The sequence below is a fragment of the Dermacentor andersoni genome, chromosome 2 (assembly GCF_023375885.2).
Source record: "Dermacentor andersoni chromosome 2, qqDerAnde1_hic_scaffold, whole genome shotgun sequence".
Taxonomy (NCBI): domain Eukaryota; kingdom Metazoa; phylum Arthropoda; class Arachnida; order Ixodida; family Ixodidae; genus Dermacentor; species Dermacentor andersoni.
In genome coordinates, this window is record NC_092815.1 from 202,789,967 (window position 1) to 202,807,363 (window position 17,397).

General features: G+C 45.0%; 1 protein-coding gene across 1 annotated transcript in view; it reads left to right on the forward strand.

The window, feature by feature from the left end:
• The first annotated feature begins 433 nt into the window (after positions 1–433).
• Positions 434–17,397, forward strand: part of LOC126540230 (uncharacterized) — a 33,881-nt gene continuing 16,917 nt past the window's right edge. Inside the window, exons 1-3 of the mRNA XM_050187029.2 lie at positions 434–623; positions 2,463–2,855; positions 14,710–14,942. Of these exons, the coding sequence (XP_050042986.2) occupies positions 441–623; positions 2,463–2,855; positions 14,710–14,942 (809 nt within the window). The 5' untranslated portion in view covers positions 434–440. The remainder of the gene's footprint in view (positions 624–2,462; positions 2,856–14,709; positions 14,943–17,397) is intronic.

Consider the following 17,397-nt stretch of genomic DNA (forward strand, 5'->3'; position numbering starts at 1 on the left):
GTGGCCGGGAAACTGATGCAGGCAGTGCATAAAACGATTATATAATTTGACACTTTTCAAAGGAGACAACTTGATGAAGATGCTATTCTATGTGAGGCTAGCCAAATACAACAGGAAAGTCAGGGAAAGACGGGGAAGGCGGAAGATGTATATTCAAGACGAGGAGTAAAAGGAGAAGAAGGTGGCTCCCGCTTTCACCTTGTTCTCGTTTTGACCATCAACAGGAAAGTAGTGATTTCACAGCAGCACGAATGCTAGAGCAAGAGATCAGCAGCAGAAAAAGGGACATACGCTGAAACCATGTACAACGCTTCTACAAACCAGTTTTTAGACTGTACCATAGCGCCACTTTCATGCACCATATAACGCCACGGATGTTCAAGGTACAAGTCTGGCAGGTGCCCCGCAGGGCGTGGCGAACAAAGAAGAAGAACTGAACAATGGATCCGTGGAAGTACGATAAACGCCCAGGACGCCGCGCTGAGTCACACACGTCGCTGTCAGAAAACACCGAGCAGATTCTCTCTTCATGGGGCATCCACATGTACCGACGGTACCACGGCGAAGGAGCCAACATATCCGGAGCACCAGCCACAGGGGAAGAGCGCATGACAACGAACAAGGTAGTAGAGATGACAACGCCAGAGGGGTTGCAGAAATATCTCGCTTAAGGAGGATGATAAGTACTTAGCTAAGGTACGAAAGCGCGAGCGTCGCATATTTTAGCTGAACGCGATATGCGGAGACGCTGCTTATAGACAACCATGTCTTTTCAGTCTGTACCAGTGACTTACTGCCAGTACTGCAGATTTAATTCAGGCAAATTATTCAGGCGTTTGGACTCTCACATAGCGGGCTAAAAAAAGGCGCATCCAAATAACCACAAATATTGTTTTAATTTCCAGGGCAACTCGGCGGGGTTTGGGTCTGCGTTTGGCCCTATAGCGTTTTCTTTGGAATGTTTTCATTATAGCGAGGGTTACAAATGTTTATCCTTCTTCGGCGTCTTTCCGGGAAATGCAGCATTCGTTTGCGCCGAAGCACAATTAGCATCAATATTCCTCGTAACGTGACACATATTCCTGCTCTTTTTCCAGGAAAATATTTTCCAGCAGTAGGATCATCTGCAGCGTTTCAGTACCAATGTGCCTCGGTACTTAACTATAGGGCGATTTTTGGCGGTACTCTATGTAACCTGCTGTGTCCTCTTTTATATTTGTCAGGGGTGCGATTAGGCGGCTTGTAGTGGAGGAGATATACAACTACTGTCTTTTCAGCACAGAGTTTTACTACTGAAGCCGGAGTTCACGGTCGCCATAGGGCACATCAAACGGGACAGTCCGTAAACTAATCCCCTTCTGTGCATCAAACGGCCGTCATATGAGCACTTCTCTACAAAGAATGCAAAATGTTATAAATTTTCTTGTTCTTATTTCTGTTTCAATGTCTTTTCTTTCTGCACGCTAACTAAACTGGGATGAAAGCAAGGAGATTATGGTACCCTTTAATTTATGATGTTCACTGCTAACACATTGCCTATTTCTGTAATTATCATCCGTGATTTCTTGAACGGTGCTGCAGTTTTTAGGCGGCACAATACCAATGCCATAGTTTTCTATATTTTTCGTTGTTCGCGATGTATGGAAGCCAGTGATCTAGTGCGCCGGCACCACATTACGAATCATTTTACCCTGTTGCTTTAGAGCTTGGACAACTTTACCTGGGCGCTGCTGGCCCTCCTGGTCTTCTTCATGACGTGTGATAACGTGCAATGAACAATAGCTAACGTGACCCTAACATTGTCCCCCTAAATTGTGAGGAACTTCTGGGGAAAGCGGAGCCCTTGAAGTGACCCCCGGCTTTGGCACCTCTTGACTGGCATTGAAAAAATTACAGGATCCTATGGCCGTACGAACTGCACCCATGCAAGCATCACAAGTAGGCTATGTCGGGTAGCTTTCAGAAATGGAAGAATCTTGAAGCTGAAAATTTGGCTGCACATTCGGTGAATGAAAATGGGCGTGTTATGATGTCTGGCGGCGCACATTTCCTTGCAAACGAATTGCTCTGTAGAAGCATACACAACATAGTTAAAAGATCGACAATATCATAAACAAAACTTCCTTCTGGGTCTATGAAAAAAAATGAGGTAGGCATTATTTTTTTTCTTGCGTTATATGTAGGGCACAGGAGCAGAAACACGACAGTGGAACACGTGAAAGAACGAATGGCGCACATCGTTCATTTGCGTATAAACTCACTTCTTCCATGTTCCTGTTCTCCGTGTTGGACGTAGAGCAAGGAAATAAATGACAATAGAATGAAAATAGTAGCCTTTACCGGCTACTATTTTCATTGAGCTACTGAAATGGACTTAAAGGCGGAAAATATTATTGGGCCGCAGTCTAGAGAGATCAGCATTACCCACACCTCTGAGCTTGCGTGCATCACGCTCTGCGCAGGCGGTGCGGTTTGCCACCGCGGCGAGCACAGAGCAGCTCCTCCGCTCGTCGTCTGAAGTGCTGTGCGAAGAAAACGAGGACTACAGCAGCGAGACTAGCGAGAGAAACCACAGCCTGCCTTACGCGCTGATCGCCCTAATCAGCGGTCTGCTCATGGCCTCCGCTGGCATCGTCCTGCTGCGCATGAGACCCGCCCCCGATTTTAGTCAGCAGCCTAACGGTAACTACGCCGGAGTGAAGTCGGCAGGGCACCACGTGATTACCGGCCGGATGGCTCCGGCCTCACAGACACCGCGGAGGACACCAGTGATGGCGACCGGTGGAGCATTCCAAAACAAGAGTGCGCCTTCATTGGATAAAATAGCGGCGACGGAATCAAGCAGCGACTTGGAGGTAAGAAGGCCTCCAGAGACGCGCATGGTCTTAAGAAGGGCCCGTCACGTCGTTTGGGCATTCTAAACGCAGAGACGATTGTGGTGGAAAAGAATTCACCGACAATTACGATACTGCCTTAATGCAAAATTATAGTGCAGCTCTGTGCGTGTTTTCATTTAACGATGTATTGGCTGGCACGGACAATGTCCCATGGGGCACGCTACAAATGGATCGAAGTACGGTGCGATTGCCTCGCGAATCTGGAGATCACGCGAATTTGGGTGACGCGTGGCCGCTATTGAGAGCAGCTGCCCCCAACAGACATCCCAGACGATGCGCGCTACTCTTGCGCCATCTGGTAGCAATCGTCTCCGCACTACGTTTTTCTTCTCGCGCTTTCGCCATACCCTCCTCCGCTTTCCGCCTCATGGTTTCGCTCATCGTCCTCTCCGCTTTAATGCTCGTGTCTTTCTTCCCCCGCTGCGCTCCGGCTTCGCTCTCATCTTTCACTGTGCTCGTTCGTTTGGTTACGCTGCCGACGCAGTCGCTCGCCGCAGGAACGGACGCCTAAGAGCTGCGCTCTAAAACTGGGTAGATGCTTGGACGCGCACATAAGAGGCTGAAATACATTTTTCTGCCTTGAATTTATGCGAACACGCACAGGACTCTGTTGGTCTTAGTAAGTGAAGATCGCGACTGCTCTGTGCTAAACAAATGTGCGGCCTGAATACAGCTGAAAATTCAAACACAAGCTACATCTTCTCTTTTTTTTAAAGCAGCGTCTCAATCGGCATGCAAGGTGCCGTCAAACGGGCGGCGTACTGGCGTCACACGCAATGCGACTATAGCCAGCAGTAGTGCGAATAAAGTCTGCTCCACATGGCGCGATTTTCATTCAGCGACACAGCGAGTTCCGTCGCTAAGCGACCGCCGCAACGTCGAGGGCTTTCCGCGACTGGAGTCGAAGTGATCTACGCGATGTCGGTCATAGAGAAAGACATTCAACAAGAGCGGACACTCCCATAGAGCCCTGCGGCCAATTTGACTGTAGCGAACCAAGCGGATGGGAATAACATCTTCCGGTTTCTGTGTTGGGCGCACGCGTTTTGAACGCTAGCTGGCACACGCTACGCCGGCTGCGCTATACGGCACCTTCTTTTTCTTCTTCTTCTGCTGCTCAATCGTTTATTTAATTGAAGTGATTGCGAACGATCTTTACAAGCCTCCATCGAATCTGTGCCACGAGCAATTTCACAACGTAGACGCAAAGCCCCTTGTTAATGAGCAGATGTTTATTTCGCTCTATGTAAATGCTCGTTCCGGGCTTTTGTGCGTTCATCCAACGTTGTGGCACCAGGTAAGCAGCAGTAGTTCTCGCACGAAGCTCCACCGGACGGCATCAGCTGAAACAAGTAAATTACAAGCATATGTCATTTCGGTATTTAGCCGTTATAGGAATACTGCGTGGAGAGTGGAAACATGTGAATGCGGTGAATGGGCGACATTACAAACAAAAGCAATTCACTTTTACATACATGGCATCGAAAATACTCGACTCTTTCCAAGCCGTGCTATAAATTATAAAGAAAAAATTTGATTTCTAAGCATTCCCCCATCCCACAGCATTATTTTCTGCCCTATAAGAGCACAAATGCAAAGGCGACTGCGCGTTTACAATACAACTTCGCCTCAGGCGACGCCATAGTACGCCATATACAGAGAGGTGGCCACAACACAGGCTCTCAGACAGGCCATGCTAGACGGTCACAGAATGTCTTCTGCTCGCACTCACGAGAACGGCAGGGGTGCAAAGCCTGTTTTTAGAAGACGGAATTTTCGTGTTCTTGGTTTTCGAGTTCCTCGGCGTTATCTTTTGCGCGTTATGCCTGCGCAAGCAACACACTCCACTGTTATCACTCTCGGCAGCCGCCAGTACCGAAAGAAGGTATACGATGCGGGGCCATAGAAAGCGTCACTAACTTGTCTCACTAAGATTCAGTACATGCCAAATAAACTGTCTCGGCCGGCTCGCTCTTTTGATAACTGCTTCACAACCCCAAGCGCCGGGAGCATGCATCAAAAGTATCACAAGAAGTTACAGAATGAATTAGAATAGTTTTGGGGGTGATAGAATGCGCCACGAACTTGTCCCAGTAAGGTTACACGCGCAACTAGCTGCGGCACAAAGCCGAGCTGCTTTTCGCTAAGTGCGTCACAACGCCCGGCGCAGCCACTGTGCTTGAAGAGTACCCAAGAAAGTAAAGAAATTAGTTAAATTAATGTTCGGAGCCAGAAGAAACGCCAAAATTTGTCCCGGTAAGTCTCAGTATAGATGCGAAATTGCGTCACATGGCCAAGCTACTTTTCCCTAACTACGTCATAAAGCCGGGTGCGGCGAGACTGCCCAAAAACTACCGAAATAAGTTGCAATAATGTTAGGACTCATAGAAAGCGTCGCAAATATCTCCCAGTACGAATTATTAACGGAAATTAACGACGCCAGGACGGCCTACACTTAGCACGGTAACGTTTAAATTTACCTTTATTTGCAAGTAACCTATAACATAAAGGTTACGAGGTTACTAAACCAACTTGATATTTGTGTTTTTGTTAATTTCAGTCGTGGCTAGAAGTTACATGTGTCGAAGCATGCTATTTTAGATGTTACTTCAACGCAAAGTGTCTCGTAACCTTTAGATTGCAACTTATATAAAGAAAGTTGTAATTCGTTGCTCAGCGGACCTATTGTATCGATTGGGAGTTTGCTGATTATTGTGTCGCATTGGCGATCCTGATATGATATTTTCAGCCAGGACTAACGGGTAAAATATGGTGTGTGGCCGTGGGACGGATGCAGGTTGAGCTAAATTAAGATGTTATTTTGCCAGTCGAAGTGTTTGTTCTCGCAATTTAAAAAAAAGAAGCCTAAATATTGCACGAGCGCATGCTCAAGTCAACCAGCAGTTATTCAGTGACCAATTTTATATACTACATGCGTGCCATTATAATGTAAAAGCAAGACACAGAAACATTAAACATACATCGGAGAATATTGTGGTGAACGATGCTGTGGCATAAATTGTAGCTACGGTTCAGTGTCGCGGAAAGCCTACCCTACCACTGCAGGAATTTTATGCTGTGGTATAAAACCTGCCGGCAGAAAAACTAAACGCCGGTGCAGTATGGTCGCGTTTGTAATAATGGTCGCGTTTGTTTAATAAACGTTACCGCGCTAAGAGTGTAGCTATTTTTCGCTAACCGCACTCTTAGCACGGTAACGTTTATTAAAGGGGTATATTCTCACAGATTTGTGCACCTTTAAACTATAAGTTAATATCAATCTTTACAATTTTAACTTCTATTAAAGGTAAGTAGACGTGCACCTAGACTAGAGGTTACAACACTTTATTCTCTAGTATAGGCACACAGTATTAGGCGCCTTTGCCTAAATATAGAGGTTACTTGCTACAGTATACCGGTTGAACCATTAAAATGCTTAGACAAAGCGGCTTGCTGGAGGTCCCAAATGGACACCGCGCTGCGCATGTTCCGTATAGCCGGTGTCGCCTAGCAACGGGGACGCGGCTCTCCTTTCTTTCGGGCTTCTTTCTGCTTGCGCCTCTTCTTTCTTACGCGCTTCTTTCTGCGGCCGTTTTAGGCAGCCTACAACCATGCGTGGAGAAATGTGCGCTCTCGCGGAGGACGCCCCTCGGCGAATCCTTTTCAGAGGCTGCCTTTACACGCGCTTGCGCTTCGAAATAGTTCACGTGTCCACCTCGTGAGGTTTCCTGGGCAAAGTGTGTCCCTGCGTCCCTCTTAGCCTAAGAAAAAGAAAGAAACATTGCGTTTTGCAGGCAACTTAGACCTTACGCGTACCGGAACATCTCCTGTTCGACCTCCAGGATATGAAGACAAAATAATGCCACCTACTCCCCCAAAAAAAGCCCAACAAAGGTGAGCGCGGGAGCCACAGAAATTCCTTTACTTTCTTATAGTATATTGTAAGTGACAGATTCATATTCTTTTGGGTTACAATTGTGCAGCTGCTAACCAATAAATGAGGGAAATTTTCGCTTTGCGAACGTCAAGTGTTCCAATCGTTGGCTCGCGGTGTGCTGTTTTTCTTCTCCTGCACATGCATTTGTGTTTACTCGGTGGATTGCTCCTAAGGTATCATTTAGCATGCGTAAATGAAAAAAAAAGTATTCGAATTTCAGCTGATTGATTGCTTTTTTTTTATTTTTGCATGCTGTATGATAACTTTGGAACAATCCACACAGTAAACGTAAATGCATAAGCAAGAGGAGAAAAACAGCAACAGGATGGGTCAAGGGTCTGAAGGCTTGACGTTGTTCACGGGCAAAGCAAAAATTTTCTTTATTAATTGCTTAACAGCTGCACAATCGTACCCAAAAAGAGTATGCGTCTGTCACTTACTATGCCATTCGTAAGCAAAGATCTGTTCTCCCGCGCTCACCTTTGTTGGGCTTTTTGAGGGTAGACAGCATTTTTTCACTACATATCCTTGCGGTCGAAGAGGAGATGCTACGGCTTGTGTAAATTCTAAGTTGCCAGCAAAACGCAGTTTTTTTTTTTTTTTTTGCTTAGGCTGAGAGACACCAGGACACCTTTTGCTGTGAAAACCACAGGGGGTGGACAGGTGAACTGTTTCAAAGCGCAAGCGCGTGAAAGGACAGTGTCAAAAAAGGACTGGCCGAGTGGCGTCCTCCGCGAGGGCTCACATTTCTCCGCACACGGTCGTAGTCTGCTTAATCCTGCCGCAGAAAAAAGCACGCAAGAAAGAAGAAGCACAAGCAAAGAAAAGCGCGAAAGAAGGAAATGACGCACCTATGTTGTTTGGCGACAGCTGGCTGAGTGTACCATGCGCGAATTTGGCCTTTCCGGTGCAAAATCCAGGAGGTGGCGCGCCCCCGTAGCTGAGCCGCAGCCGGCTCGGCGGACCATATAAAGAGCGGGGCCCATATAAAATTCTCTGCAAAATAAACTGCTCAGGTGAATGGGGTAACAAAAGGGTACTTCCATATAAATCCCTTAAATCGTTGTCTATCAGCCAGCAAAGGGCTACTGCTAGTATCCTTTCGGATTTCTAACGAAATGAAACTCCCCGTGAGATAGTCTATTGCTCAACATTTGAGCAAATATGGTAATGTTCCCAACAATACAGTTCAATACACAATATGAAGGCCTGCGAAGAAGGCACAGTTAGCTTGTACAAATATTTCGAGTGTAAACTGACAGTTCCACAACTATAGTATAGGGTTGTTTAGAATGCAATATTTTTATTTGAAAATACAACATAGGATACACCACAAATACAGCAGGCCTTGCTGGCACATGACTAGATTTGAAACTTCAAAAGAATTGTATCACTTGCATAATATCGCAAAAATCACTTTTATCATATCACGATGTTTGAGCCATGCATGTCATCATTAAATCCGTGTTAACTGTCTATGTAAAAGTTTAGACTGCACTCCGGAAGCAAGAAAATAAGGCAAATGTTAAGTATATGAGATTGCAGGCACCAAAGCATGAATTGGACATTTGTGTTCAGATCCACGTTCGACACTACCGGAAAAAAAAGCTTCACACATCATGTGCAGCTTTAGAGCAGGACAATAAAGACGCTCCCAATGCAATGTAGCAAATGCAAAAAATATACAGAGTTTCGGCTATGGTGACACCTAAAAAAGAAGACGGGGCCATAAGGCCATGCATGCTTCGAAGCCAAGATAAATGTAAATTGGCATCAAGACAAAAAACTAGTCTTTCAACCTACGTCTCAACAGAGATAACATTAAAAACAAATTTTGAAATTAAAGCTCTATGCGTGTCCATGTAAGCACTGGAGGAAGCATTTTCTCTGTGCATGTGACAAATAAGTATCTCTCAAAAGTAGTAACATGTGCATCATAATACACTATGAGCTATACATGACATCAGTGAAATGCTGTTAACTGTCTGTATAAGTGTGCACAGCGGTTAGCAAACGAGAAAACCAGGAATATTTGAACTGCACCATGATGTTACAGGCACAACAGGAACGGGACAAATGTTATTACATCACCTTTGAAGACCACACAAGTATTGTTACACACTGGTGTACATTAAGAATATGGTTCCAAAGACACTCCAAATGCAATATAGGAAATACAAAAATGCAAGATTATAAATAGTTGATTATGGTTAACATTTGAAAAAGACACACTACCTTAGAGCCATGTACAGCGCTTCCAAATCAATATTATAGGGAAAGCGGGAGGGAGACAAGAAAGCAGCCTTCCACGCTGTAATTGAGCAAGAATAAAATTAAGAACAGATGTTGAAATTTCACTTCTATACATGTTCATGCAAGTAGTACAAGCAATGCTTGCATGTATGTGAGCTAATACTAAAATCTTAGCAAATATATCAGACGAATATTTCAAACATGCTGACTAATACGTAGCAATGTAAAATATTAAGATCATCACTCTTCAATTGTGGCACTTGTATGATACTACACGCACACCACCACAAATATCAAGTATCACCTTAAATAAAGTATAGCTCACTAGGTAACATTTGTAGGTATTTAAAGTAAATGCTCATATCACATATAGAAAATCAAGGCTACTGAGTTTGATCACGTTGTTATATACATTTCTATTGCTGGCACCACAACTATTCACTCTTGAAGTCTACTTTAAAGCATGCTGATCTTGTTAAACAGGCTATCATCTAAGCATGGTAGAAGCTTTTCGCTGTGTTTTACTGCGATAATGTTTGGCACAGTTTGGGAGCTCAAGGTTGCTCTTTTTTTTTCTTCACGGCCATGAAGCAAAAATGAAAAAAACCTTCGAGCACAGCGCTGCGTGGCATAACACATTCATTGCTACAGCAGCACCAGGAATGATGCAAATAGACATAAATGCTGAAGGTTCATGTACAATATGTCTAAATAGAAATACATATAAGTTTTATACTATCATAAGGACGACGATCTCAGCCCTGTTGAGAGCACAATCATGTCTTTTTGCGGCGAGTATGTCAGTTGTTAATTCACCGATCTCCAGTGGAGCCTACAAGAACAGAATAGTAATCTTAAACTCTTATATTTACTTGTTTAAGTCGCGCAGCAAACAGCTATCATTATGCAATGAAAGAGGCATACATTAACCACAAACAGATAAAATATTACCACGGAACACATAAATAAACACGCATAATTTAAGTATGGTATATCAAGGACATTTCGGTAACAATAAAAATTCAAGGTTAAATATTAAAAAAAAAATTAATTCATTCAAACTTAACATGCAAATGAAATTCCAAGTCAGTTCGTACTCCTCTGTAGTACAAAAAACAACACCGGAAGAATGCGACAGTTTAACAGTAAAAACGCGATATTAAGTGATTACGAAATGAACTACTGCAATTATTATTCTTTAATGAAGGATAGTTTACAATTCATTTGTAAACATATGGCCATATCAGCAAAAAACACCAGTTTCGTGCATGAGGTCTAATGCTGTGCGTACGCACAAATGTGCAACATGTACTCGAGCTTTAAGAATAACCAATACGGTGACTCACAGAGACTTTAAAAAAAACGTGTTTATGAAGCGAGCGAGTAGTGCGCTTGAATAAAACTCAGCAGCGTAAGCATGAGCATGAATTGACGGTGAAATAACGACACACACACACACACACACACACCAGCAAATAAGTAAATGAACAAGAAGCATTGCTTACCAGGGTCACATTTGTTGCTGTCTTCAGTATTCGTTACAGCAGTCACAACATAAGCGATGCTCACTACTCTCGCGTAAGCGAAGAACTTTCACCATATTCCATCGGCAATGCGGCTCCTTGCAGCGGCCAGTGCCACGCAGCGCGGCAATATGTCGCTGCTCCACGGCGGCAGTGCTTCTTTTCAGCGGCTCGCGCACCTTTAGGCGTATTTTTGGCAACCGTACCACGCGTCACGAGTGACTCAGACACAAGGCACCCTTGGTAAGCGCACACCACGAAATCGGAGAGCGTTTAGACGTGGTTAAAGCGATGAAACAAAGCGCGACACGGCCTTTACAAGAAGACCGCATCGGCGACACTCCTCCCGGCATGCTTCTTGAGAGCTACAAAACGCAGAGGAGATATCGCTCGCGTTTGGCTGAAGTTGAAGCGCGTTTGATTACGGCGTCCATGAGTTCCGCTAAAGTGTCACATAACAGTATGCGACCACACTGAACCGTAGTTACAATTTACGCCACAGCATCGTTCACCACAATATTCTCCAATGTATGATTAATGTTTATGCGGCTTGCTTTTACATTATAATGGCACGTATGCAGTATATAAAATTGGTCACTGAATTGCTGCTGGTCGACTTGAGCATGCCCTCGTGTAAGAGTTAACCTTTCCTTTATATTGCGAAAACAAACATTCCGACTGGCACCAATAACATCTTAATTTAGCCAAACCTGCCTCTGTCCCGCGGCCGCACACCATATTTTACACGTTAGTCCGGGCTGAAAATATCGCATCAGGATCGGCAATGCGACACAATAATCACCAAACTTCCAATCCATACAACAGGTCCCCTAAGCCACGAATTACAACTTTCTTTATATCAGTTACAATTTGAAGGTTATGAGACATTTGGCGTTGAAGTAACATTTAAAATAGCATACTTCGACACATGTAACTTCTAGCCGTGACTGAAATTAACAAAAACACAAATACCAAGTTGGTTTAGTAACCTCGTAACCTTTATATTATAGGTTACTTGCAAATAAAGGTAAACTTAAACGTCACCGTGCTAAGAGAGTGTGTCACAAGTCTCGGTTCCTTGCCGTAAAAGCCAAAATTGCTTTAAATGCGTCGCAGGCTGTCAAACTAAATTTCCCACCTAGCCGTAGTGTAATCGTGCAGTGGTGCCGTGTCGAAGTGCTGAAGAAACGCAAGAATACACTGAGAGCCTAGCACGCCACATCCAAAAGCGACGGGTCGCCGAACAGGCGAACTTCACATGCGCCACCGGCCTCGCCGGCTTCGGTGGCCTGTCTGGAGCAGGACGCATGCATTTGGCGCGCCTGGCCTGCCTTTAGCTTGTTGCTAGGTAACGCAAGAAAAATGAACCGCAAAGTATAAATTCATTGATCGACGAACTTTTTAGTTTTAGCAGCAAAAAATAAATAAAAATAAAACGTTGTCTGTAAGTTCCTTTCACATTTTTTTTTCCTATGCATGCGTCAACTAACGGATGGGATTAACACTAGCCGGGACGTGCTTACTGTTGCCAGTTTTCGCCATGTGTCCCCTCTTGTTGATTTTTTTTTCTCTTTGTGTGGACGGCGAAACAGGCGACGTAACAGGAAGCGCTGTCGAAATAGGCGCTTTCTTGTTTTACCGCGTTTTGGGAGCTCAGCGGGGCAATGTCGCCTGCCAATTTCGCCTGCCAGGCACACCCACCCGCGCCTGCGGTTTAGGAGTTTCATGAACATTTTTTGTCTCCAGTCGACACAATTCATTTAAAAGGAGAAGCTGCACGCTATTCAGGTCGAGAGATGGCGCCACCTTGAACATACGGCACTCACCCACTCGTTCGATCGTCACCCTAAACCTCTTCAACGCTACAATTGTGCCAGGTACTTGCACGCTCAATAGCAGCTCCTTCTGCTACAGAAGCAAATACTCCTTCAGAAGAATACCTGTGGCTTCAATAGTGCCACAACAACAATACTGGAGTGTACTAAATGAAACCAATCCACCGAGGCCGCCTCACACTCATGCTTACAGCGTTGTGCAGCTGCGACGGAAATCGGGCTGTCGCAAAGGCATGTGTCAGCGAAACTCGCTCTGTGACGTGCACAGCAATACGATTTTTTAGCCACAGTCGTGCCATGCGAAACAACCTTAACTCGTGGATTGCTGAAAGAGGCTATAGAGCCTACAATACCACCTATCCAAAAGAGCAGGGTAGCAAAACTGGTCGGGAGACTGAAATAAAAAAGTGCTCGAATTCGCGGATGCGGATATCTCATGTAAAATAAGGAGAACCTTCATCTTTCTTATGTGGAAAGGCATGGGGGCAATATTGCTTGCAGGTGCTGGTTGGTGCAATGGGGAAAAAACCTGCTGTGAATAGGGCAGCCAGCCGCGTTGCATCGTTGCCTCAAAACATTTCATATCCTGCTATTCTCGAAGATGCTACTGAATCTTCGAGAATAGCAGGCTTCCTAGACGATGCCTTGCAACTTCTAGTGAATAAAAAAAATTCGACGAGGCCTTGTCAGGGGTTCTCTTGGTTTTCTCACAAGAAGTAACGTTTCCATTCTGGTTTGCAGCCCTTTCCACGCCTAGATGTCAATCGCGGTTTGCAAAGTAGGCGAGTCGCCCTGGAATGATAAAGCCGAGGGTCCGTATTCACGAAAACATGTTGCGGTAAAGACATTTGTGTCAGCCAATAGCGATGTAGGAAATAGTATTAGCGAAGGTGATCAGTTAATATAAAACATCCCTTACGAATGAAAAGCTTTGTGCATTCGACCCGAGGTCTCATTGGAACTTGAGTTGTTTATGCAATTTTCAGCAGCAAGGTTCAGAGCGAGATACAGTGTATATGGCGAGGCAAATGACACCGGTGCAGCGTTTATGCTCTCCTCGTGCGAACAGCTCTTTTCGGGCTGCTAGCGAGAAACGCTTTCGCACGTGGGGACACCAAGGTACTCTCTACAGCAGAACTCGCAGGTACAATTAATGCTATGCACTGTTGTCTACTGGTCTGGCAAGACAGGTGATTCCCGTTGATCCAGCGGAACGCGTGCGCCGCTGTTCAAGATTTATGTTTTCTTGACGTTGGTCCCGCTTAACGCCCGCACGGCAAGCGATCGTTGCTAATTACCACTCGCTGTCGACTTTAGCTATAAAATACTAAAGCACATTTTAATAAAACACCTTTGTACTGAACACAAATGTCGGATTGTTAATTCTTCAATACTAGGAGAATTCGCAAAAATTTCGTTGGGTGGAAATACAGTTGGTAAAACTTGATGTTTAAACAAGCGAATTATTCCCATTTTCCGGCCAAATTCGTAAAACATTCCTAGCCTCATGATTATTCGCCGACCCTCTATTATGTAAGAGGTTGGTGTACTTTCGGTTTCCTGTTGGTGTACGCGTGCTGTACCAGTTGGCATTCATCCGAATACTCAGTCTTGAAGGATTACAATTTTTACCACAATTTAAGACACCAATGTCTTCGGCGAGCAGAGTAAGATTACTTTTGGAACATGTTCTCGTGTGAATGCCTGAATAGAATCAGCAGTCGTTTTATTTCGGAAGCCACCCGTACGACTCTCGCGCGCACGTCGACTAATGCTACGGATGCCACTTGGTGGCGAACTGCGCAGTTCTCTGTTTTCGACTCGACCATCTACCAGTAGGCTAGTTCTCAATTCTGCTGCTACTAATACTCATACTTCTATTAGAAGAACGACGAACAAAGTATTCTTTTCAGACGCCAAAATCACGAAGCTTTATAGCTAGTCTAGAAAGGCATTAAGCTGAAGGCATCTTGATGCAGCCTCCGCAGGCGGATACATCCGCCTGCATCACAAGACTTCTGTAAGTCGATATGGTAGGACACCACTAGTTTAATATCTTCTTTATTATTGCGAAGCTTTGTTCAACAAGATACACTACGCAAAGGTTATTAAACAATTCTTGAATTTACCTATGTATTATATAGATACATGAAATAAATACCGCCACTTTAGGGAACAAGCGCTTTATTTGAAGTTTCGTGATCCTCTTAGAGGGACACCTTATTCTCATTCAAGGATGCGGCAGATCTGCGTCGTATTTGCAGGAGCGGCACCTATGTGACGTCGTGCTGTACACGTACTGTCCGAAGCCTCGGCGGGAGTTTGTCTTTGACCCGCTGTCGAGAACTTGCATGCCGACCGCGAAGCACAGCATAGAACTGTGCAACCAAAGCCCGAACAGGTTCGACACCAGAGCAGAGTGCAACGCGGCCTGTGTGGAAACGGAGCGACCATCCGGCAAATGCTTCGACAGGCCTGTCTTCGCAAAGTGTCAACGGTAGGAAGCTCACTGATTAATTGAATGAAGGACTTCGGCATAATTGTGAGGAAGCCAATTACGCTTTGAAGATGCTTAGAGCTGTGAAATGCAAAACTATTCAATTATGATTTCATTTATCTAATTTCCTTGACCACCGGCTCAAGCATAATAAGACGGCGACACGGAGCGTTGTTTCAACAGTCCCATCAAGCACTCTCTCTTTTTATAGGAGGTCACTCTTGTTTGTTTTAAAAGCACATAGCATTGTCTACCTTGACAGTTTTATTATCCAATTAGTTCACAAGAAACAAAGACCGCACAGAAGTAGAAAGAGTTTCTTTGGGTCCTAGCAGCCAACATAGATAACCGGACTAAGAGGATGGTGCCGGATCTGATACCCATATACGCGGAGGTACCAGCGTGTCAGAAATTATTCATACATTATGAATGCTACATTTGTGTAAACATTTTACGAACATTCTGCTACAAAATCTTCTCTTGCGCGCACGCACACACGCGTACCCTATGGACCCCTGCATGCACGTACGCTGACACACGCACAAATACACGCCGCACGCACGCACGTACGAACGCGCACACACAGAAAAACACAAACAAACACTTACACACAAATCTAAATACATTCTGAAGTTTGACGTACCGAAACGACGATATGATTAAGAAGCATCTCGCAATTAGGATCTCCGGATTAATTTTGACCACCTGCGCTATCCTAACGTGCAGGCATGGTACACGGGCCTTTTGCATGTCGCCCCCACCGAAATGCGGCCGTCGAGCCCTGATGTTAAACCGCGACCTTGTAGCGCACTGTCATAGCGCTAAGCCACCATGCCGGCTCACACATGCACACGCACGCTCACCAGACGTACGCACATGCTCAAGACCACGCCAACACAAACGCACTCACGTACAGACGCGCGGGATCTGTTCAGCGTTCTGTCTTTTGTTTCTTTTGCTCTATCCTGTGTCGCGCTGTTTGAAGCTGTTGTTTACGTACAGACAAAGACGCACACTTACGGTACGCCCAGACGCACGCATATACATTGTCACGATTCACAAGCAGCAGGAGCTGACGAAACATGTGGGCAGGGCACTTTAATTATAGGCAAACTGAATACGATTACACAGTGACCTCGTCTTCGCTTCTCCAATGCCCGCGAACTTCGTCTTTCTCTACACGCCGCATATTGTATATGGCATTTGCCTCCCTCCATAGAGAGCCTGTCCCTCCGGACAGGCCGCCATTGGAATCTGAACCTGGCAATGTTTAACGTTAGAACGTTATCGAGTGAGGCGAACCTAGCAGTGTTATTGGAGGAATTAGAGGGTAGTAAATGGGATATAATAGGGCTCAGTGAGGTTAGGAGGACAAAAGAAGCATATACAGTGCTAAAAGGTTGGCGCGTCCTGTGCTACCGGGGTTTAGCGGAGAGACGAGAACTAGGAGTCGGATTCCTGATTAGTAAGGATATAGCTGGTAACATACAGGTATTCTATAGCATTAACGAGAGAGGGAGGTCTTGTTATGAAACTTAATAGGAGGTACAAATTGAAGGTCGTACAGGTCTATGCCCCTACATCCAGTCGTGATGACGAGGAAGTCGAAAGCTTCTATGAAGACGTGGAATCGGCGATGGGTAAAGTCAAAACAAAATACACTGTACTGATTGGCGACTTCAAAGCCAAGGTAGGCAAGAAGCAAGCTGGAGACAAGTCAGTGGGGGAATATGGCATAGGCTCTAGGAACATCAGGGGAAAAGTATTAGTAGAGTTTGCAGAACAGAATAATATGCGAATAATGAATGCTTTCTTCCGCAAGCGGAATAGCTGAAAGTGGACGTGGAGGAGCCCGAATAGCGAGACTAGAAATGAAATAGACTTCATACTCTGCGCTAACCCTGGCATCATACAAGATGTGGACGTGCTCGGCAAGGTACGCTGCAGTGACCATAAGATGGTAAGAACTCGCATTAGCCTAGACTTGAGGAGGGAACGTAAGAAACTCGTACATAAGAAGCCAATGAATGAGTTAGCGGTAAGAGGGAAATTAGAGGAATTCCGGATCAAGCTACAGAACAGGTATTCGGCTTTAACTCAAGAAGAGGACCTCAGTGTTGAAGCAATGAACGACAATCTTATGGGCATCATTAAGGAGTGTCCAATAGAAGTCGGTGGTAACTTCGTTAGACAGGATACCAGTAAGCTATCGCAGCAGACGAAAGATCTGATCAAGAAACGCCAATGTATGAAAGCCTCTAACCCTACAGCTAGAATAGAACTGCAGAACTTTCTAAGTTAATCAACAAGCACAAGACAGCTGACATGAGAACTACAATATGGATAGAATTGAATATGCTCTCAGGAACGGAGGAAGCCTAAAAGCGGTGAAGAAGAAACTAGGAATAGGCAAGAATTAGATGTATGCGTTGAGAGACAAAGCCGGAAATATCAT